This window comes from Ascaphus truei, chromosome 1 (genome assembly GCF_040206685.1).
Source record: "Ascaphus truei isolate aAscTru1 chromosome 1, aAscTru1.hap1, whole genome shotgun sequence".
NCBI lineage: Eukaryota > Metazoa > Chordata > Amphibia > Anura > Ascaphidae > Ascaphus > Ascaphus truei.
The window spans coordinates 178,430,062-178,453,175 of record NC_134483.1 but is presented as its reverse complement, the minus strand read 5'-3'; the positions used below and the strand labels follow the sequence as shown (position 1 = coordinate 178,453,175).

Genomic DNA, 23,114 nt, shown 5'->3' with positions numbered 1-23,114 from the left:
CCCTGGCCTTGGTTAGCGCGCCGTCGGGGGGCTGGCCAGTGACGTCACAGAGCTGGCTCGCCCTCATTGGAATGTTTGAATGTAACATTTTCTTAAGACCCACGCTTCCGCACTCTTGCTGAAGCGTGCGCGAGCCCCTGCTAAAGCCGCTCTCATTGCGGCTGCAGGGCTCACTGATAAGCGTGAGCGCGCCTCAGCACGGGTCAGCGCCTAAGCGCTGACCATGCCTGAGGCCTTAGACAGGGGAGGTGATTGGACAGAAAGCACCAGCAAGGCACTGACTCCTCCCCCACCCTGTCTGCAGAGAGCTCCGCACAGGAGTGAGGGGAAAGGTTTGTGTGTCTGTTGTGTGTTTTGTGAGTATAAAGGGGGCCAGCAGAGTGTTTTATTAGTGTCTTCTGTTGGTGTGTGTTTTGTGGGTGTAGAGGGGGCAGCAGTGTCTTGTTGGTGTGTTTCTGCAGTGTGTGTTTTGTTGGTGTAGTGGGGGAGCTGTAGTGTGTCTTCAGTGTGTGTTTTGTGGGTGGAGGAGCGGTGCAGAGTGTTTTGGTGTGTGTCTGCGGTGTGGGTTTACATGGGGGCTGCAGTGGGTGTAGAGGGGGGCTGCTGGTGTGTGTTTTATGGATGTAGAGGGGGCAGCATTCTGTTTTGTTGGTGTGTCTGCAGTGTGTTTTGTGGGTGTAGAGAGGGGTGTGTGCGTGTGTGCGTGTGTGCGTGCGCGTGTGTGTGTGTTTTCACTCAGATGTGGGAGTCAATAATCCACATGTCCTGGATGTAGACAGGAATAGAATGTATATGAACACACTTTCCTGTCAAAAGTCCTGGACTAACTCCCTAGAGTCACACGCTTCTAATACACACACTCCAACTGAAGGAATGTAAATGTGCTCACGGCAGGTATGTTCTGCAGACTGTCCAGCTTAATCCATGTGCATCACACTGAAGGGGATGAATAGGCAGCACAATCCAGACGATTGTGCTGCCTATTTAGCCTATAATAGTTAAGTTAATAGTTACTGGCCAATAATGCCCTGGCTTGGTTAAAGTCCCTCGGCTTCGCCTCGGACCTTGAACTCTTCCAGCCAGGGCATTATTGGCCAGTAATGCCCTGTTCTTCAGGGATTATTACTTAAATAACAAAAGGGTTTGTATTGGCTGTGATATAATGTTTAAATGGAGAACAGCAGTACAATTCAAAGAACTTCTTATTCTTACCATGTTTCAGGAACAGCTGAATTATATTAGGTATTGTCATTCATTTCTTACAGAGACCATCAAATTAGACTTGTTTTCTAGATACTCTGTGTTTGTTAAACACTGATCTGTACCTGAACAGCCATAAAAAAACATTAACATTGATGTTAGATGGTCTTCCAATAAAAAGAAAATTGCGTTAATGCAACTTTTATATTTGTTTTGTGTTCTACAGAACAGAGATAATTATATCAGATCATGTAAATTACTGCCTGATGGGTGCACCCTTATTGTCGGAGGTGAAGCCAGCACGTTATCCATTTGGGACCTGGCAGCTCCAACCCCGCGTATAAAAGCAGAGCTGACCTCCTCAGCCCCTGCCTGCTATGCTCTGGCTATCAGCCCTGATTCCAAGGTCTGCTTCTCCTGCTGTAGTGATGGCAACATCGCAGTGTGGGATTTACACAACCAGACTCTTGTAAGGTAAGACAAATTAAAGCAACAATGTCCTGGTATCTTATACAATATTAAAGTAAATGACTGGTGATTGTGTTTTGTGTACGGGGGAAAAACACACTATAATGACAGAGCAATATAAAACAAAATGTTATGTATGTTCACCAAATCTATTGACTGAACTGTTAATATTGTTTGTAGAGCAGTCAAAGTATCTGATGTTTTATTCAGAGTAAAGACAGGTCTATTGAAATTGCATCAGTATACTAATATTTTTAGAGGGCCCTGCCTTCCTACCACTGCACTGGCCTTTTACAGAGGGGTGCATGTCTTAAAGCACTAACCCCAAAGTAGAGCTTATTATAAGGGTCAGTCCTATTTTAACAAAACACACAAAACCCCAGCAAGCTCTTTTTGGGAGCCCCTGAGCCTATTTTATTAAACTGTTTCATTGATAACTTATTTCAACAATTGCTAAAGATGTACAGGTGGCTATGGTTTGCAAAGAAACCTGCATCATAATGTTAACTTGGCTTTAAATGCATTTTGTATGGGATTTCTTCTGTACTTTTTTTGTTGTTCAATCAATTTCTTGGCAAACAGCAGCATTTACCCTCGAAGCTTGTGGTACATTTGACTGCTTTCCTGCTGCATGATGTGTAGATCAGAGAGTCTCTTGTAAAGAGTAAACTAGAAGCCAGTTTTTCTTTTAATCGTGGCAAAATATGTTCCTTTAGCAGTTAATAGCCTTGCTAGAATCTGGTATCACTTCATAGTAGATATGCTGACACCCTGTTCTTGAGAACTGACCTTTTGTATTTTATGTTCTATGACCCTGGCAGTTAGAATACTTAATACCGGCAGTAAATGCCAAAGGGGTTAAACGAGGCTTAGCATGGATTTTTATTGAATTGCTTTTAGGGCTAGGTTGTATGTAGCTCACATCTTTTGAATCCTATTAGGTTGGCAACCCTGCTTGTATAGAAGGCCAGCAAAGTATTCTGTCTGAACTAAATCCGTGAGGCTTTACAGGCTGTTTGGCAGGCAGATGACAGATTTGGGACTGATAATTCCCCTCCCTACCTTCAGCTGAAGTTCTAAATAAGCATAGCCAGTGTCGTCTTGGCATAACCCTACAATTGTTTTTATCCCTTCAAAGTGCTCGGACGCTGCTAAACCATTTTACATGCTTCTTGTTTGCATAGCACCATGCATAAATATTTGGATTTATTTAAAAAAAACACACAAAAAAGAGACACGCGTGCCTTATTCTCCTTTACCTTCTATAAGCCCAAAATAATTGTTGGCATTGCTTCCTTAAGCCTAAGTGGCAATGCAAATGCTTTTTAGATATTGCTTACTTTGTTGAACCTGTTTAAACCCTGCTCAACAAAAATCTATTTTTAATGTTATACTAAACTCGATGTCTGGTTTTGGTCACATTTTGTTAAAGTATACTCTCCATTAGCTTGCTTTATACAAAAGCTTAAAAAAACAAACAAAAAAAAAAATACCCGTGTAAGACCTATGATGAGACTAGACTGATTAGCAGAAAAGGTTGGTTAGCAACAACAGATGTAATCTTTCAACTTCCAGTGGATTTTTTAAAGAGCAAAATGATTACCCCCATCCCCCCTCCTTTTTATTTATTTATTTTCTAGTTTTAGGAGTTTTAAGTTCTGAAAGGGATGTTTGCTCCATTCCACCAGACTTACAAGAGATGACACATGTAGGGAAAGTCCAAAGCTAACAACACAACAGTGTTTACCTTTAGTTCTGGCAGGAAATCATTATTCAATCTTATTTGTGTTATCAGGCAATTCCAGGGCCACACAGATGGAGCCAGCTGTATTGACATTTCTAATGATGGTACCAAGCTCTGGACAGGCGGTTTGGACAACACCGTACGGTCCTGGGACCTACGGGAAGGGCGACAACTTCAACAGCATGACTTCACATCACAGGTATCTTCATGCACAGTTGGTGCATCCTTGGCTATCTATACAATAATAGTTCCTTTTGCTTTACAACGCATTCATTTTGTTTGGTGTTATGACATCTGCACTGGGACTGTTAGCCAGAGATGTTTAAGCTACCTAAAATCTGTCCGCTTCTAAATTGTGTGTTTGTCTGCCTGCCTGCCTGCTGTGTTATCCATCTCTGCTGTATTGTATATGGGGAAAGGTCTTTTTTTGTTGCTGACTTTTTTAACAACCATATATATCTTTATTTTCTTTGCTTTTTTTTGCATATTTCTACTTTTGATTGTGCTAGGAAAAAAGAGTAATTGCATTGCCATGTGTTTTTCCTAGATCTTCTCTCTTGGATATTGCCCAACTGGTGAATGGTTAGCAGTAGGAATGGAGAGTAGTAATGTGGAAGTACTACATGTAAATAAACCAGACAAGTATCAGTTGCACCTGCACGAGAGCTGTGTGCTTTCACTCAAGTTTGCCTATTGTGGTGAGTAAATTACCTTTTACATTGACTATAGGGCATATATTTGTGTAAAAAAAGAATGTCCAGTCCTGTCATTTAGTTTCTTACGGTGTCGAACTAAATTGACTAGTATAAATCGTATTACTTGGTTGTAGAATAACTTTTCTGGGTCGTTGTCTGGTATATTGAAATGCAGAGTATCTGTTACATTCATTACTCCCCACATTTTCATAATTTTTAGTTTTCTGTTCATTGTATATATTGAAGTGCCTGTAATCATTTTCTGTAATCTGCTGTAATCTGCTGTGATCTTGTTGATCAGTTAAGTATAATGGCTATACTAACAAAATGCACCTCAATCCCTCATTTAATAATGGATCACTCGGCTGTCTATTTGGTCTCTTAGAAAGGTAGCACAGTTAATACTAAAACCTAATTTACCACACAACTGGACGAGCGAGAGAAGCCTATGAAAACAAGAATATAAACCAACACAAGGGATTATGCACATAAACTGGACAAACAAAAAGCTATTACATTCAGTGGTTGAAGTGGCTTAAAGTAGTGGTACGGTGTCTGATTTAGAATAACCAGATTATGTAACTGAGGTGTGTTTGCCCTGTTTGCAATGTTTATTTTTAGAACAATGGGAAGATGCTTCTAAAATCAATGGGGGTTTTAATTATAAAGGGGAACCATAGGTTTTTCAAAAAAAGTGCTAATCTGGGACTGTAGTGGTAAGGGATACAGACTAATAGTGATTCCCAACTCAGGTACTCAAGTATTCACAACATGTAAGGTTTTAAGGATATCCCTGCTTCAGCACATATTACTCAATCAGTGGTTGTCATTTTGATTGAGCAACCTGTGCTGACACAGAGATCCTTAAAGCCGGACCTCTTGTGGAGGTACGTGTGGACTGGATTTGGGAATCGCTGCCAGAGTACCATCACACCTTTTTGGCCACAGGCCTTAGCCTTAGTATGGACTTGATATGTAGGGAAGTGGGTTGTAGGGTTGTCTTGGTTCCTGTGGATTTTCTTTGTGCTTCCGGTAAATACTGGACATTTTCCATTTGTGGTAACTAACTTCACAAATTTATTTTTTAGTCTTTTCGATCTAGAGTAAAATGTGCCACTTCAGGCATGGTGGTTTAGATTATTAATAATGTAGAATACTAACTGAATATTTCACATGAGTGATTCTAGGTCTGATCTTTCTGACGCAGATCACTGGTTTAACCATGACATTGGTTCCATTTATAATATCTGTAGCATTTCTTTTAATTGAATATTTGTTTAGTATGGTCTGTCTTCTAGTCTACTAATAATTGGTTTACCATCAATACAGGCAAATGGTTTGTGAGTACTGGAAAAGATAATCTCCTTAATGCTTGGAGGACCCCATACGGAGCCAGTATATTCCAGGTAAGCTTGTGGAAAAGGCATTCATAAATAAGATAGTTGTGTAAAGTGTTTCATTTTTAGGAAGAGCGAATTTTTAGAACATCTTGATTAACCTGCATTATTCTTTTCCTGTTACAGTCCAAAGAATCCTCATCTGTGCTGAGCTGCGACATCTCTGTGGATGATAAATACATTGTCACTGGATCTGGGGACAAGAAGGCTACAGTCTATGAAGTGATCTACTGAAGGGGATTGGGGTTTTATGACTTTTGTAAAGATCTGGGCCAAAATGTTCTGGTTGTGTAGAAGTAGGAAGATTACATTCTGAAATGAAAGAACTGGCTTTTTATCCTGGATATTAAACTTTTTACCTGTGTACAAAAAAAGTGCAGAAGGACTTCCAGAACCTATATATATTATATAAAATGCCTGGACCAAACAGTCTTGGAGGCAGAATGGACAGCTGATTGATGTCTTAATGATAAAGAAACGTAGTCTGCTGAAGAATGTTGGCTTTTCTTTTGTGACTGGTGCAGATATTAACAAATTGCCTGAAAACATGGGTAACCTATCCGATTCTTGAAGTTCAACTTCCTGTCCTTTGTAGAGAAATGGTGTCTGAAATTAATTTGTTTTTGCATTGTAATATGTTTTTGTATTTTTGTTGAAGGTCAAGTATTTGTATAAATTGTAAATATATTTGGTTTATTACAGTAAAGGCTTTAGTACCAACAAAACATTTTTTTTCTAACTGTCCATATGTAAATTGTCTCACTTGTTGTTTATAGTATTTATAATTACACTCCTAGTCGCTAAGGATATGCAGTTCAATTCATATTCCATTACACTGCACCATGAGCAATGTCAAGTTGTAAATGTCATTATGCATATTAGCTGCAGTCATCTGATATCAGTTTAGTTGTCTGCCGCCTTGATTTTCAACCTGAGGTTTTCTGATCTGTAGACCAAGGGGTCTACAAAGGAAAGTGACTAGCCTTATAGGGAACCAGTGAAATTGCCTGGGGGTCGTCGTCCCCCATCTCACCCTCCTCCCCCCTGGTTAGTACTCTTCTCTCCACGTTTAGTGCTACACCACAACGGAAGGTCACATTGTGGAAGAGGATGCAGAGGGGGCCAATGGCAGTCGTTGCATGTTGATATCCACAAAGGTTGGCAAATGGAAAAAAGGCTGAAATCTATTGGTCTACAGATATAAATTATCCTGGGTTTTCTGTTTCATCGGGACATTTTGTTCTGCTGCTTCAACGTGCACCTAAAATATGATTACCGTACCTACACACGGTGCTTCTTTCTAATCCTGACAAATGATTTTCCATTTCTCAAGAAATCTCTCTTGTTGCTATATTTACCAAACCAAGCTTGGAGGTTCATTTAATCTGTGTATATACCATTACAATACACTAGTCATATTAGATATGTTCACATACCATTATGTACAAATTCTATGTGGTAACTTCAAATAAGAGCATGCATTGATTTGTTACATCTGCTATGTATTCTCGCCTCTGGAACAATTTCTCTAAAAAATAATATTGCTGAAGAGTGGAAATAATACCACATTTGCCATACATGAGGGAAAAAGTGAAGTGACGAAGTTCTGTCCAATATATTGTTTGGATTTTTGGTACTTTTATTTGTTTCACACACTAAATACTTTGCAGTTCCGATTTGACAACTATGTGAAATGTCATTCATCTTTCATGGGAATGTTTTAACAACTGTAGGAGAGCTATTGGTTCAGTTAACAGCGGTGTGTGAAACATGCCTTTTGTCCAATCCAGTCACAAGTTCAAAGCTTTTTTTTCATCCCTTTTTTTACGTGGTGCCTGTGTAGTCAATATATTTTAAATTCTTTGTGGAGTCCTTATCAGATTTCTTGGTACCCAGTCTTCACATGGTGTGTTTGAGACCACATTCCACTGAGTTTATTACAGGATTCAGTTTTACAGCATCTACTTCCCATATTGAAGCACCTGTTTCACATTTTAATTGCTAGTATTTGTAGTCTTTCTGCATCTCTCGTTAAGTTACACATCTTATCCTTTTAATTGCTAGTTATTAAGTTCTGTTGACAAATCATTTAGTGGGAGCAGCAAAAAAAAAAAAAAACCTCATTTGCACCATGATGTGATACTCCCATTCATTCCAGATGTAGGTGGATCATTTCTCTAATGCATAGCAAGAGCCGCCATTAGTCATTTTTATGTAATATGCAAAAGATCCTTATGTTCATAAAGTATATGCTTCATCACAATTACATATGTAAAATGTGCCTTTTTTTGTGTAAGGTTTAAATCAACAAAGGTTTTTTTTTTTTTTTTTTAATTCTTTTTAAGTAGGTGGTAGATCTCCAGACACACATGAAAGAGGAGAGCACTGCTCCCGAAAAACAGGGAACAAAACTGGAATTGCGAATAAAAATAGGTTTTATTCACAGAACCACTTGGAGGAGGATGTTACTATTTTTGTGACTGCAATATTGCTTAGTGGTTCCGTGAATAAAACCTATTTTTATTGGCAATTCCAGTTTTGCTCCCAGTTTTTCCTGGAGCAGTGTACCATCTACCTTCACTTTTGAGACAGCACGCCCACGGAGTCTGGATCCAGCAGCGACGGCGGGTGTATCGAGTACATGCGGCGGTTGCCACAAGTGTTTTCTATGTACTGATGCTTCAGCTGGAGGAGCCAAAAGTTAAGGGTATCTGAGTTTGGGAGATTGCAAGTTTGATCTGTGGAAGGAGAGGATTCACCTGGCTATGTGGGGTCTTCACCATGACCTGACAGAAGCGTCCCCTCCCGCATCTTTCTCCACCCCTCCTCCGCACATTATTCTGTCATTGCATTGGTATACGGAAGTGTATACATATATACCCCCCTAACCCCCCACCCGAGTGACATCACGTGACCCATGGCATCATTTGACGTCACGTCACCAAGGCAACATGGCGTTATTTGACGCCGCATTGCTATGGTCATGCGTCCTGAAGCCGGCTGAATCTCCCGGTAAGTAGAGGTTGCAGAGGCCTCAAGCGGTCCCCTGGCATTTCATTAAAATGCCTTGGGGAAGAGCGTGGGACCTCTGCAACCACCTGTGCCGCCCCCCAGTTTGCGCACTGCTGAGTTAATGTATTAACATTTTATAAATTGTGTTTTTCAATGGAGGGAGTTTCTGGGTGGATGAGGGGGATTTTGGGTGATGGGAGCAGTGTCGGTAAGGAAAGGGTATGGGCATGAAGGGCCCTTTTTGTTCTAGTAAATCTAAAGATAATGTATTTTGAAAACACATTTTATTTAGATTTACTAGAACATTTTCAGACTTACTTTAATATATTTATCGTGGGGATCGCCCAACCCTATCTCAGATGTGCTGTTAGAGGGTTGGGGTTACTTGCAATGCATCTGATCTTAGATCTGATCTTAAATGTGATATTAGAAAGAGTTTGGGCTCCTCAATTTCACAATATAATTATATGGGTTCCTTAACCGGAAAAAGGTTGAGAACCACTGATTTAGGCAGTTAAAAGCATGGCTCTTTTTTTTTTTTATAAACCCTTTTGCGATTATGTAATCTGACCTTGTATACAAAACCTTTAAAATAAAACCCCAGATTGTGATTTACTGCTAGTCTCTCCTGTACTCATAGGCTTTCCCTGAGTAGTTTTTCAGTCTTTGTTGCCATGTTGCATTGATTTGGGACTTTGATCATTAGTTTTGCAAAACCTAAAATACTTGTGTGTAACACTTGAAGACTTTAAACTTAATGGATTCATACCGCAATTGTGTGTTCCTTTCAAGTTTAAGATAAATTACCTAGTTACACACCTGGTTTTTAAGCATGTGAACAAGATTCTGCTCTTTGTGACTTTGAGCTTGTGCCTTTTTATCTTGTACCTCAGGCAAAAATACTATATTGCAAGTTCTATGGGTCAGGGATTTGTGCTTTAATATTGTCACGGTTGCCTGTACAGTTAGTGCTACTCCATCCTCCGCTTTTCATTAAGCTTTCAAATGTCTCTGGTCATTGGATTTTGTGTCTCTGCATTAAGTATGTGTGCTAGACTCGGCTCCTTGCACAGGATGCAGTAAAGCAGTGCTTCTCCATACCTGCACCACTGCAAATGGATGCAAGCAAGCTCCTTAACTTCAGTTTTAAATACATTTCGGTTCATTTCTAGTCCTTTTGCTTACAGATATGCTTCAGAGTTATTGCGAGTTGAAATAAGCAGTTGCCAACTTCCCATCACCCTCCCCACCCTCACTAAATATGTATTTATAGTCTCGGCTGAACCAGGAATGGTGGATTGTCAGTAGCAGATCTGGCATTGACTTACTACTAGGAGCTCCCTAGTTGAGAATGTTTAACACAGTCCCGATAGAATGGACACGGGCTATGAATGGAAGTTACAGGATGTTTTTATGATATTCTCTATAGGCTGGCAAGCATTAATGCTGCTGGTGACCAATGTTTCCCAAAGCAAGTCGAGTATCTCTGTAATTAGGAAATTTCTGGTGTTAAGAGTGGTGGTCTTGCTCGGTATGGTCTTTGGTTTGGGTAAATAAAAAATAAATTCCTGCTCTGAATTGTTTTAAATGTTTTTGTTTATTGGTATCCATTTTTGCATTAGGGTGGCATTAAGACTATCTGCAAATGAGTAGTAGATGTTCTTCATGTTTGCTTGGTATTTCTTTCCCAAAAAAAGTAGAAATTAGGTTTAAGTAGGCATCTTGTTTTATTAACCCCTGTGCTAATAGCGTGCTATTTATAACTTTTTAGTATGTTGCTAGCTCATCTCCCACCCAAGAGGTAAAGATGAGCCTGAATGGTAAACCCAGGAATAGCTTGTAAAATCATTTTAGCAGTCCAAGTTCATGAAAAATTAAATCCAGTTCATTTCACGCTCTTTGTTACACTTCCCTAAATAATTCACTGTGGGCTGCTCCATTACTCTAGAAACTGGATGTAATTATGATAAGCAAATAACTCGTATTTTCTGGTTAACTGCATTGTGCTCTTTTGGAGAATTACCAATGTGTCTTTTCCTTCTAACATCTCAGTAGCTCCCTACTTAAGTCAGTTTTTTTTTTTTTAAACTAGGCTCGGGGAACATCTTGGCTTTGAGAAATTGAACAAAGTACTGTATCGCAACAGCTTTGGTTTAATTTTTTTTTTATTTCATGTGTATACTGTGATGTCTGTTTAAACAAGTTATGCGTCAACCAGATGTTGCCTGGCATTGTTGACCATAACTGCTCCAAGCAGACCTCTGAGATACGGTTCCAAAATACATGTTGGCATTTTTTTCTTCTTGAAATGGTTCTTGTGATTTTTATTACATTTTTATATATAATTAGTGCTTTTACAGCTTGGGTATTTGATATCAAATGGAACTGTAGTTTACTAGTCAACTAGTGGTAGCTCAGAATTTTGTTGACCGTGTTTTAATAGACTGTTTTTATATACCTGTGTTCTGTTCTCCTTCTCTTCAGTCTAATGTAATGGTTTTTTTTCCCTCTCCTGGCCTAGTATTAAAGGTGACACCTTTCTCGTGTAATTAATAATTTTATGTTTAATTTAATATTCCTGAAGTCCAGAAAAAGGTGAAAAAAAGGTGCTTCCGTAAAGTAATCAATAAACGAAGTGATCTCTATTAAGTGCTCTTATACACAGTGAAAAATGTAAAGTGACAGTGCTATAATCATTATATAAACATTGTCCCAAAAATAGTGCAGTGAAAAACAAATGCAACCATATTTACTCCCTGCTCAAGCCCTCTGGTGGGTCCTGTCTTCATTGATCCCAAAACACTATTTCTCTCAATCCAAGGGGAAAAAACAACATCCTCGTTTTTGCAAATGGTGAACTGACTTAATCAGGAGCCAGACATTCCTGATTACGCGTTTTTGCCAATGGTGAACTGGCTTAGAGTGGGGAGGTCCTTGCCAACGAGAGCACTCAGACACGTCCCGGAACCTGCAGACCGAAACTTACGTACTGCCAGCTGGAAGTGGCGTATATTAGCTTGCGTTCGATGCAGGAAGAGAGGCTCAGTGGAGGAGGATTCCCCTTGCTGATGGAGACAGTGAGCAGGTCAGAGCAAAGACGTCTACACACGTATTATATGCTTTTAATGATCATACTTATTGTAAGTGATATTTTACTTTCTTTACATAAACTTTTAAGATCAGTATCTCTTCTATCATTTATTGAGGATCATCTCTCCTGATCTTACCACAAGTGCAGATTTTGCCACTGTTTTGGATCTGTGCATATACCTTCTACACATCGTGAGTAGGCACTCTAGGAGCGAAGTCAATACTCTTTATTTGTGTTTTTTAACATACATCTACACTAGGATCTTTGCTGTTTTTCTCCTTATGCTCCCCCTGGATTGTGAGAAGTAATTAAATATTCGTGCCACATTTCCCATGGCTGCATAGCCTCCTTATACCAGATCGGAAGAGATGATCTACACCACATTTACATTGTAGAGGAAGTGGGGACTAGTCTAGTTCTAGGAGAGCACTTTTAAACATTGCAACTTTAAGTAGGTTTGATTTTACTGCATTTAGATCTTCCTTATCTCTTCTAACACTGGCAGCTTTCCAAATTGATATCCATGAATCTGATTGATAATCTGGTTTGCTCTGACACAATTCTATACACCTCTATTGGTCATCTGAAAGGTTGTGAGCTAGTAGAGTACTAGAAAGGGACCGTGATATGACAGATACACAAATGGGGTTCTTGATAGAAAGTATTAATTTCATCCTAAACCATAACTTGTTTTATGGGGAAATGTGGGACCGCAATGGGGACCAAGTTTGCACTAAGTGACGCAAAGCTCTATGTGAGGGATGATGAGATCTGTTTGTATGGCGAGGGACCCCTGAGAGCCTGGAGGAGTTGTTGTATATTAATGATCTTAAACTCAAATTCAAACATGAAGTGAAATGATCAATTTTTTGGGGGGTGGGGGGATTTAACAATCTATAGTGGGGTGAGTTTATGGACCCCAATCACAAAAATAGAAATTCCATCCATTTTCAACGATAACCTTCAATCAAAACCAGCCTTTTCTTCAGTATCTAATGGGGTTTATATTACCAATTACATGTCTTTTCAAATAAAATGATGTATGAATTGGACAATGAGTAAGAATTGGGGTATGTGCAAAATAAGCAAACCCCTGGTTTTATCAGCTAAATTAAATTTGATAATTAGAATCTGCTGTTTAAATAATTGGGTAGATCTTCAGGGGTGTTTGGGAGGCTTCACCCTATATAAAGATCAGAAACTTTGAGTTTGATTCCACACCTTTATGTGAAGACCAATCAAAATAAATCTCTGAGGGCCTCAGGAAAGCAGTTATTGATGTGTATCAGTCTGGAAAGAGTTACAAAACCATTTCTAAGGATTTTGGGCTCCATCAATCCCTTGTCTGACTGATTGTCTACAAATGAAGAAAGTTCAAGATCACAGTTACTCTACCCAGAAGCGGTTGCCCTATCAAAATCTCTCCAAAAACAAACCAGCAAATTATTAGGGAAGTCACACAGAATCCCAGAGTAACAGCCAAGGATCTGCAGGACACTCTCGTCTTGATTAATGTGAGTGTTCATGACTCCACTATCAGAAATAGACTGAACAAGAATGGTGTTTATGGAAGGATAACTAGGAGGAAAAAGCACTGGTCTTTAAAAAGAACATTGTGGCCTGTCTGAAATTGCCAAAGAGTACATAGATTATTCACAACACTTCTGGAACAATGTTCTTTGGACAGACGAGTCCAAGGCAGAACTTTTTAGCCTCAATGAGAAACATTATGTTTGACAAAAAAATAAACACTGCATTTAAATAGAAGAAACATCCCAACCGTCAATCATGGTGGGAGTGTGATTGTTGCTGCTTTGCTGCCTCAGAACCTGTAAGGCTTGCCATCATTGACACAACCATGAATTCTGCATTCTTTTAGAAGATTCAAGAGGAAAATGTCAGGCCATCTGTCTGAACTGAAATTGGGTCATGAGTTTGAAGCAGTTCTGTAAAGAGGAATGGGCCAAAATTGCAAAAACCGATGTGAGAGATTGACTAGCAATTGCAGAAAATGATTAGTTTAAATCATTGCTGTAGAAGGAGGTGCCACCAGGTACTAAATCTAAAGATTCACATACTTTTTCACACATGGATGTTGAATCATTTGTGGATAAATAAATGTTGAAAAAGTATCATGTTTTTTTGTGCCATTAGTTTTATCAGGTTATCTTTATCTATTATTAGGGCTTAGTTTAAGATCTAATAACATTTTAAGTTTGAAATATGTGAAAATCCTAAGGGGTTCACAAATGTTTTCTTGCCACTGTACATTGAAAGTATGTTTTAGTTGAGGGGCATTTTCTGTCAGTGGAGAGTTTTCATTTAATCTTAATGTCCAGCTGTCACTATCCAAGGTGGATTGAGAACATACCTCATATTTAGAAGACTGAAAAGGAACTACACGGACAGTGACAAATTTGACCAACAGCCTAAAATCCTCAATTGATTTATACAGACAAACTATGAAGAGTCAAAAGTCGAGGAAGCCCTAAGAAAGGTTAAAACTCTAGATGGAAAGGATCTACTTCTAAAAAATAGAGCCAGAAATAGGGATAGTAAGTGACAATAACATACAATTTGTAACAACCTACAACAGAGAGGCCAATAAAATAAAAAATATAATTGGGTCATTTTTAAGGATGTGCCAATTTTTACCTATCTTAAAGCATAGTATCCCGGATAGACCCTATGTTATCTTTTGAGGGCACAACCTTTAAAAACACAGCTGTGTGTGCTGAGCATGCGCATAGTAAGTGAAACTTCTTTGTTTTTTGTCACAAAAATTTTATTTGTGATGGTGATGTTTTTATTTAAAAATCACAAAACAATTTCTCTTCCAAAACACAAAAGTTTGACAACATGTTTTAGCTATTTGCACATCTTTATTTATGGTAACTGAATTCTTTGTGTCTGCGTGGGTCAGTCAGTGTGTGTGTGTGTGTGTGTGTGTGTGTGTGTGTGTGTGTGTGTGTGTGTGTGTGTGTGTGCGCGCGCGCGCGCGTCTGTGGTGTGTATGTCTCTCTCTGTGACCTACCCCCACCACGACGTAGCTGCGGACACGGGGAACTCTGTCTGAGTTTCCTCCCCCCGGTGGAGCTGTGGGCTGTGTTTCCTGCTGCAGCCAGCCCCCCAGCGGAGGTACGGAACATGGGAGGTGCTCGGCAGCGGGGAGTAGGCACATCACTTGGGGGCGCTGTTCGGCGCATCACTGGGGTGTGTACGTGTGTCAGTCAGTGAGTGAGTGTGTACGTGTGTCAGTGAGTGAGTGTGTACGTGTGTCAGTCAGTGAGTGTGTACGTGTGTCAGTCAATGAGTGCGTGCGCACGTGCGTCAGTGAGTGTGCGTACGTGCGTCAGTCAGTGCGTGCGTGCGTCAGTGAGTGCGTACGTCAGTGAGTGCGTGCGTGCGTCAGTCAGTGAGTGCGTGCGTACGTGCGTCAGTGAGTGCGTGCGTGCGTCAGTCAGTGAGTGCGTGTGTACGTGCGTCAGTCAGTGAGTGCGTACGTGCGTCAGTCAGTGAGTGCGTACGTGCGTCAGTGAGTGCGTGCGTCAGTCAGTGAGGGCGTGCGTACATCAGTCAGTGAGTGCGTGTGTGCGTGTGTCAGTCAGTGAGTATGTGTGTGTGTGTGTGTGTGTGTGTGTGTGTGTGTGTGTGTGTGTGTGTGTGTGTGTGTGTGTGTCAGTCTGTGTGTGTCAGTGTGTGTGTGTCAGTCTGTGTGTGTCAGTGTGTGTGTGTGTGTGTGTCAGTCTCTGTGGGTGTGTGTGTGTGTGTGTGTCAGTCTGTGTGTGTGCTTCCTGCGGTTTCTCGTCTGAGGATAGCTGGCCAGCTCCCCCACAATGATCCTACTCAGGTGCCCCACCGAACTGAGAAGCACTCTCTCACCCCGATACCCTCCATCAGGTGGTTTAGTCTCCAGATAACGTCCCCCAGCCCCGGGATCCTCTTCTTGTCTGGGCAGCTGCAGTTGAGAGCCTGCAGGTCTCCGACAGGTAGCAGCGGGAAGGCCGGGGCCAGGAATAGGTGCGGGGAGATCGGGGCCAGCAGCAGCGGCGCCCACATCACCTCAGCCGAGAAGTTCATGTTCCTTCCACTCCTCCAGCTACTGGTGGCCCCCTCGGGCTCCCCGGGGCTCACCGCCGTCACCAGCACGCAGTACTGGAAGGAGCTCTGGCTCACCACGTCCCGCACCACGTCCACGGCCCCCGCGGAGAGCAGCAGCAGTTCGGCGCAGCCGCACCAGTGCAGGATCTCGGCTGTGAGTAAATGCTGGGGGGAGAGGGTAGCGGAGGGGAGCGAGGGGAGCGGGGGAGGAGGAGGGAAAGCCGTCCTTGTTCACCCGGCAGCGCAAGGAGGTCTCCGAGCTGCCCTTGAGCGTCGCCATGACTACCACGCATGTCAGTGGGCGTGGGCAGTTAGGAACAGCGGCGACGGACTTGTGGGAGGAATGGCATGTGCAGGGGGGCTCTGTCTGAGTCACCAGCCCGGCAGAGCGCGCGGCTGGGACAGAGAGCGGGCCTGGTCCCAGGAGCCGGTCAGCGGGTTGCCCCGGATGCCGCCCGTGTGCATCTCCACCTGGGGGAGGACGTTAGGAGCGGCGGCGGCGATAGTCTGCGGCCGTGTAGGGGGAGCGGCGGCCATTAGGAGCGGGTGGGATGTCAGTGTTGGGGTCGGGCTGAGCCAGAACACAGCCCGGCCTCAACTGCGAGCACTGACGTCACATCCGTTTCATTTCTATCTCCACAATCCATTTTTGCCCCAGTTCGAATGAGGTGCCACTAAAGAAGTTTCACTTCAAAAAGAGAGAGAGATTAGCACGAAATTAATTCACAAATATGAAGGACCCAACAAACACATGGTGGTCCCAATTAGAAAGTTTCCATGAATGTATGGCATATCAATTCCGTGGACAGGATATATTTAATTTGCAAACAAATCTCACGATATATTCGATTTAAATAAAAATATATATAAACTGCAAAACTGATCATGTTTAATTTGAATTGGCCTATTTGTGTGAGGGGGTGGGGGAAGACCATTAAAAACCCTCATTTTGGAACATTTAGGTAACATTCGGTGAAGTTTTAACTCATAACGTGTCTAAACATTTCTCGGAATATCAAGGCGATCCAAAAGCTCGGTCCTTCACAGCAATAGAACATGTCTTACCACATTGGGGAGATTTGAGATGTAGATTTAACAAGGCAGGAAACAATCTGTATAGACATTAAAAGCGTTGGTACCCACTGGCCTGAATGTGGACATTGAAATAGGAGGGTTTTTACCCTAGATCTACATTCTTTTTATATCGGTCCTTTAAGGAGATAATCCTGTAGCCCCAACTTTGGGAGTATGACTTTTATTTGCTCTTTTCTCTACATTTGTTGTTTTTTTTCCCCTCTTTTTTTTTTTTATATATTATTTATTATTGATATTTAATCCTGTATCCCCCTGGATAAATATTCCATTGTTCCTATTTGTGTTAAATGGCTATCGATTTTTTTGATCTGAGCTATGAGATTAAATACAAAAATGCGGTTACTTGTGGAAAGGTGATCAACTATGCTTAATCGAGATGTCATGAACTCCAGATAAACTAATAAAGAAAAGATATTAGGCAACATTCTATACTGTTGGTGTTTAAAATAGATGTGGAATCTATGTTGAAACTATTTGCATGGATTAGCACTTCCCTATTCAATTATCACTAGTAGATCAGTGGAGGTATAGCTTGAATTAATATTAAAAATAGATTAAACCTTTATTTGGGGTAGTAAAACATTTTATTTATAAAAACTTTATTCTAGGAAGTAATACTTGAAAGCGAGCGGTAACTCTCAATGTATGTCCTGGGCATATGAGTTATGATAACAATACATGGTTACATTAAATGAACACAGGTTATACAGTCAATTCACAGACATTTCATGGACAGTTAGAGTTGGAAAATTGGGTACAGGGGATTAAAGGGCTGGTGAGTTTCAGATTGAAACTACAGCAGCTTTAACATCACCAAACATCAGTGAATGGCAGCAAACTGCAGCAAACGTCTCACACCCTTTGGCTGCACCAAAGGCTGTCCGCCTTTGGGGCGACACAGATGTAGACTGAAAGGATTCAGATTGAATGCAGCTGTGGTTTCAAAGTCCTTTGTCCTCATGGGTCATTAACATCCCAGTCGGTGGGGCTAACAAAACACAGCATTAAGCAAACGCAGATATTAACCCTTAGCACGCTGGTTCTGTGCAGAGTGGAGCAGCTCTTGGGGAACCCTGTCAGGTGTCAGCAACTTCCAATTTCAGGGAATTTAACATATTTCCCCCCCATTACGATGGGGAGATGGCATTAAAACCCTAAACGTTGTGAATTTTCCCCTTAAAACAAGGATACCTTCTGGTCCCAATACGGACTGGGACCTCAGCCATTTCTTATGAATTATCATTTATTTATTGTATTATTGACTTGACATTTTTTGTTACAAGTCTTTTGTGTGATAAATCTTTATTGCTGGATTAGATATTACTAATACAGATACATATTATTGTCCTTTTTTCTATGAGTGATAGATGTGTATACTTAGACAACCATATCTAATGTTTGCCCCTTCTAGAAAGAATCCTATTTTTATTATTTTTTTCCATTTGTTGGTACTACCATCTTTAGCCTGGTGGCTAAAAGTGTACCCACAATTAGTGGCTCAAGGTTTCTGGGAGTAATTATATATACAATCTTCCTTTAGCTATTTAATCATAGCTTCCTCATGGATTAATAATGTGGCAAGAGATTACATTTGGCAATTTTATGGATATTTAATATCATTTTTTTCCAGTATATTTCTTGCCCCTTAATCTTACTACAGAAATATCTTGTTAATTAATATTTGAAGGTCACTATGTTCAGATTTCATATAGTGATGGATTTGATGTTCCCATCAATTGGCAATGTATTACAGCTATAATTTGTTATGCATGGGCTTATTTATTTGGGTATGATTTATAAGCCTTTTTTTTGTTGATATAGTATGCCAATTTATTGATTCGCTGGTGTTTAGTGGGTCAAAATCTCATCAATATATATTTCCTAATTTATAGAATGCTGGTATTTTAATGTATTATTTTTTTCTAACCCCTATTATATAAAGAACACGTTAGGATTGGTAGTCCTTATATGTATATGTGATCCTGTTCAGTTACTCTCCCCGTAGGGGAGGGGATGATGCTTACAAGGTGAAAAACTTTTACTTTATCAATACTAATGTGTTTTGGTCATTTTGTCTGTTTTTTTGTATATGCTTTTTATGTTTTCTTCTTTTTTACGTACAACTTCGGTATATAATGTATTTTATACACATTATAGTATTGCATGCCCAGTACCCCTTAGTCATTCTCTGGTTACTTTGTTGCTACTTAGTTATTTATTCTTCTCTCCCTTTTTGTTGCTCACTTTTCACCATGTTACTTTTTGTCTATGAGCTGTGTTTGGTTTAATAAAGTTTAGTTATTCTCTGAGGTTGTGCAAAGCGACTGGCAAATAGCGGTTTAGCATTTTCACGTGGGGCGGCTTATTTACCGATCAGCAAATCGTGACGTCTACACCGCAGAGGTTTTTAAAAGGGATTGTGTTTTCTTATGTGCTGCACACCTTGATAAAGCGCTTGTATGCGCATTTTTTTACTTTGTCCATGTGGCAGTAATAAATATATTTTTTTCTATTTGTGGTCCTCTTGTGATCGCTCATTTCACCCACTTGTGGTTGTGCTACGTTTTCTACCTACACCTGACTGGATCCATCTGCCTGGATTGTATGGAGGGCATGCAAAAGACTTTTGCCTCAATGCGAGTTGCCCATTAGTAAAGGTGTATGTTTTTTTTCGTGCAAAATGTTTATTATGCCACATCATGTGGCGACTTTGCTAGATCTCACTAGGCATTTATTCCTCCTTGCTATACAATAAGGATTATATATATATATACAGTTGTGTGATAAAGAAAGTACACCCTCTTTAAATTCCATGGTTTAACATATCAGGACATAATAACAATAATCTGTTCCTGAGCAGGTTTTAAAATTAGGTAAATATAACCTCAGATGAACAGCAACACATGACATATTAAATGTGTCTGGATTTATTTAACAAAAAAAAGCCAAAATGGAGAAGCCATGTGTGAAAAACTAAGTACACCTTATGATTCAACAGCTTGTAGAACCACATTTAGCAGCAATAACTTGAAGTAATTGTTTTCTGTATGACTTTATCAGTCTCTCACATCGTTGTGGAGGAATTTTGGCCCACTCTTCTTTACATTGTTGCTTCAGTTCATTGAGGTTTGTGGGCATTTGTTTATGCACAGCTCTCCTAAGTCCAGCCACAGCATTTCAATCGGTCTGGACTTTGACTGGGCCATGGCAACACCTTGATTCTTTCCTTTTTCAGCCAATCTGTTGTAGATTTGCTGGTGTGCTTGGGATCATTGTCCTGTTGCATGTCCCAATTCCGGCCAAGCTTTAGTTGTCAGACAGATGGCCTCATATTTGACTCTAGAATACTTTGGTATACAGAGGAGTTCATGGTCAACTCAATGACTGCAAGGTTTCCTGGTCCTGTGGTTGCAAAACAAGCCCAAATCATCACCCCTCCAACACCGTGCTTGACAGTTGGTATGAGGTGTTTGTGCTGATATGCTGTGTTTGGTTTTCACCAAACGTGGCGCTGTGCATTATGGCCAAACATCTTCACTTTGGTCCCATCTGTCCAAAGGACATTGGGCCTCATGCAGTTATTAACCGCTACAGTCATTAAGGGGTTAACCCACCCTCACCCACCACTCGGGACGCCTACATACCCTCCCACACTAACCCCACCCCCACCCCATGAGGCCTAACCACCCTCACCCACTACCCACAAGGGAGGCCTACCCACATACCATTGGGGAAAATACCCCCCCCCACCCCTATTACCCACAATAAAAACAATAGAAAGCCCCACAATAAGCATCATTCTATTTATTAAATACATTACCCACCCCCTGTGCCCCCCCATAAATACATGATTTATCCTTTTACAAACAGGGTTCATAACACAGCCCCACGCGAGTCCCCGGCGTGCTGGCGGGGCACCTGACAGACCTACAGGGTACCAGCAGCTCATTTCAAACAGGTTCTGGAGGCCTGTTGGTGGGTCCCGCCAAGCACCATGGCCCCCAGGTGGTCTCCTTGGGTCACCGTGGGCCACAATTGGGTCCCCATGGTAGGCCCGCGGATGTCTGGGAGCCCTGGGTCAGACCCACAGGTGTCTGCGGGGCCTCAGGTGATTCCCACGGGGATCTGGGGAACTCACAAGTGCTCACTACGTGTCCGCGGTGCACCCACGGATGTGGGACCACCGCTTCATCCCCGCACCTATGGGTCCGCGGTGCCCCCACAGATGTGAGGCCACTGCTTCATCCCCGCAGGTGTCACCCGTGGAACCACCAGCCTGATACCCGTGAGATACCCGAGGAGACCGCAGGTGGTCTCCAGAGGTCTCACTCAGAACCACGGAACAAACCCTGAATTTAAAAAAAATAAACCTGGCCTATACATTCAATACATACACACCCCCCCCAACACCTACAGTACAATAATGTGCAAAATAACTATTATCCAGATAGGGATAATAGATTATTTGCCCATTATTAAACACATTAACTAGCATATTCAAATAAATAAAGTACTACTGACCTCATCAATAAGAAGTCTCCGTCGCCAGCAACATCCTGGTCTTTCGTTGCCCACAAAATACATAGCCAATACAAAGCCAATACATTGCAATTACATTCAGATATCAATTAACCCCTTAAACACCTTATCGGATAATAACCGCAAAGGTGATTAAGGGGTTAAGCCACACTGGCCCGATACCCACCCTTCACCCATGAATTTGTACAGTGGCTTCATCATGCAACTATATATATATATATATATATATATATATATATATATATATATATATATATATATATATATATAACTATTAAGGTTATGGTGGGTAAAAAAAGTGACTAAAACCCTCCACAGTAAAGCATAAAGCAACTGTAAATATTCCTGTATATTCATTTGCATGTCTTAGACAGGTCTGCAGCCCTGTCTTTCACCATTATCACCCAGCAAACAGCACTTCCACTGCAGCAAGGGATTCTGGGAAATGACATGCAAATGAGCACACAGTGCCACTTTTTATCTCATGCTCACATTACATGAGCAACCCTTAGTCAATGCATGCTGCTTTAAACACAGCTTTTAAGCAAGGACTTGGGAGATGCAAAGTCAGTTAACCCACTCACAGACATGTTTCAACCTTGATGGGTACCATCAGTGTGAGGTTGGCTTGCTGACATTTGCTCAAATGAGATAAGAGTAGGTAATCACCACGACTATTAAGGTTATGGTGGGTAAAAAAAGTGACTAAAACCCTCCACAGTAAAGCACAAAGCAACTGTAAATATTCCTGTATATTCATTTGCATGTCTTAGACAGGTCTGCAACCCTGTCTTTCACCATTATCACCCAGCAAACAGCACTTCCACTGCAGCAAGGGATTCTGGGAAATGACTGTTTGCTGGGTGATAATGGTGAAAGACAGGGTTGCAGACCTGTCTAAGACAGGCAAATGAATATACAGGAATATTTACAATTGCTTTATGCTTTACTGTGGAGGGTTTTAGTCACTTTTTTTTACCCACCATAACCTTAATAGTCGTGGTGATTACCTACTCTTATCTCATTTGAGCAAATGTCAGCAAGCTAACCTCACACTGATGATACCTATCAAGGTTGAAACATGTCTGTGAGTGGGTTAATTGACTTTGCATCTCCCAAGTCCTTGCTTAAAAGCTGTGTTTAAAGCAGCATGCATTGACTAAGGGTTGCTCATGTAATGTGAGCATGAGATAAAAAGTGGCACTGTGTGCTCATTTGCATGTCATTTCCCAGAATCCCTTGCTGCAGTGGAAGTGCTGTTTGCTGGGTGATAATGGTGAAAGACAGGGTTGCAGACCTGTCTAAGACATGCAAATGAATATACAGGAATATTTACAGTTGCTTTATGCTTTACTGTGGAGGGTTTTAGTATTGTATTGTATTGTATGTCTTTATTTATATAGCGCCATTAATGTACATAGCGCTTCACTGTAGTAATACATGTGGTAATCGAATAAATAACAGATAATATAAATAACAGATCATGGGAATAAGTGCTTTAGACAAACATAACATTAAGGAAGAGGAGTCCCTGCTGCGAGGAGCTTACAATCTAATTGGTAGGTAGGGAGAACGTACAGAGACAGTAGGAGGGAGTTCTGGTAAGTGCGTCTGTAGGGGGCCAAGCTTTATGTATCATGTGTTCAGAATGTTCACAGTGCTATTCGTATGCTTCTTTAAGCAAGTGTGTCTTAAGGTGGGTCTTAAAGGTGGATAGAGAGGGTGCTAGTCGGGTACTGAGGGGAAGGGCATTCCAGAGGTATGGGGCAGTC

General features: G+C 41.1%; 1 protein-coding gene across 5 annotated transcripts in view; it reads left to right on the top strand.

Moving 5' to 3' along the window:
• Window positions 1-7,649, top strand: part of TLE1 (TLE family member 1, transcriptional corepressor) — a 61,937-nt gene extending 54,288 nt beyond the window's left edge. For all 5 annotated transcript variants that reach the window (XM_075598849.1, XM_075598848.1, XM_075598847.1 and 2 more), the window contains 5 exons: window positions 1,427-1,674; window positions 3,464-3,611; window positions 3,960-4,110; window positions 5,437-5,513; window positions 5,631-7,649. In XM_075598849.1, the coding sequence (XP_075454964.1) occupies window positions 1,427-1,674; window positions 3,464-3,611; window positions 3,960-4,110; window positions 5,437-5,513; window positions 5,631-5,738 (732 nt within the window). In that variant the 3' untranslated portion in view covers window positions 5,739-7,649. The remainder of the gene's footprint in view (window positions 1-1,426; window positions 1,675-3,463; window positions 3,612-3,959; window positions 4,111-5,436; window positions 5,514-5,630) is intronic.
• Window positions 7,650-23,114: the final 15,465 nt, after the last annotated feature.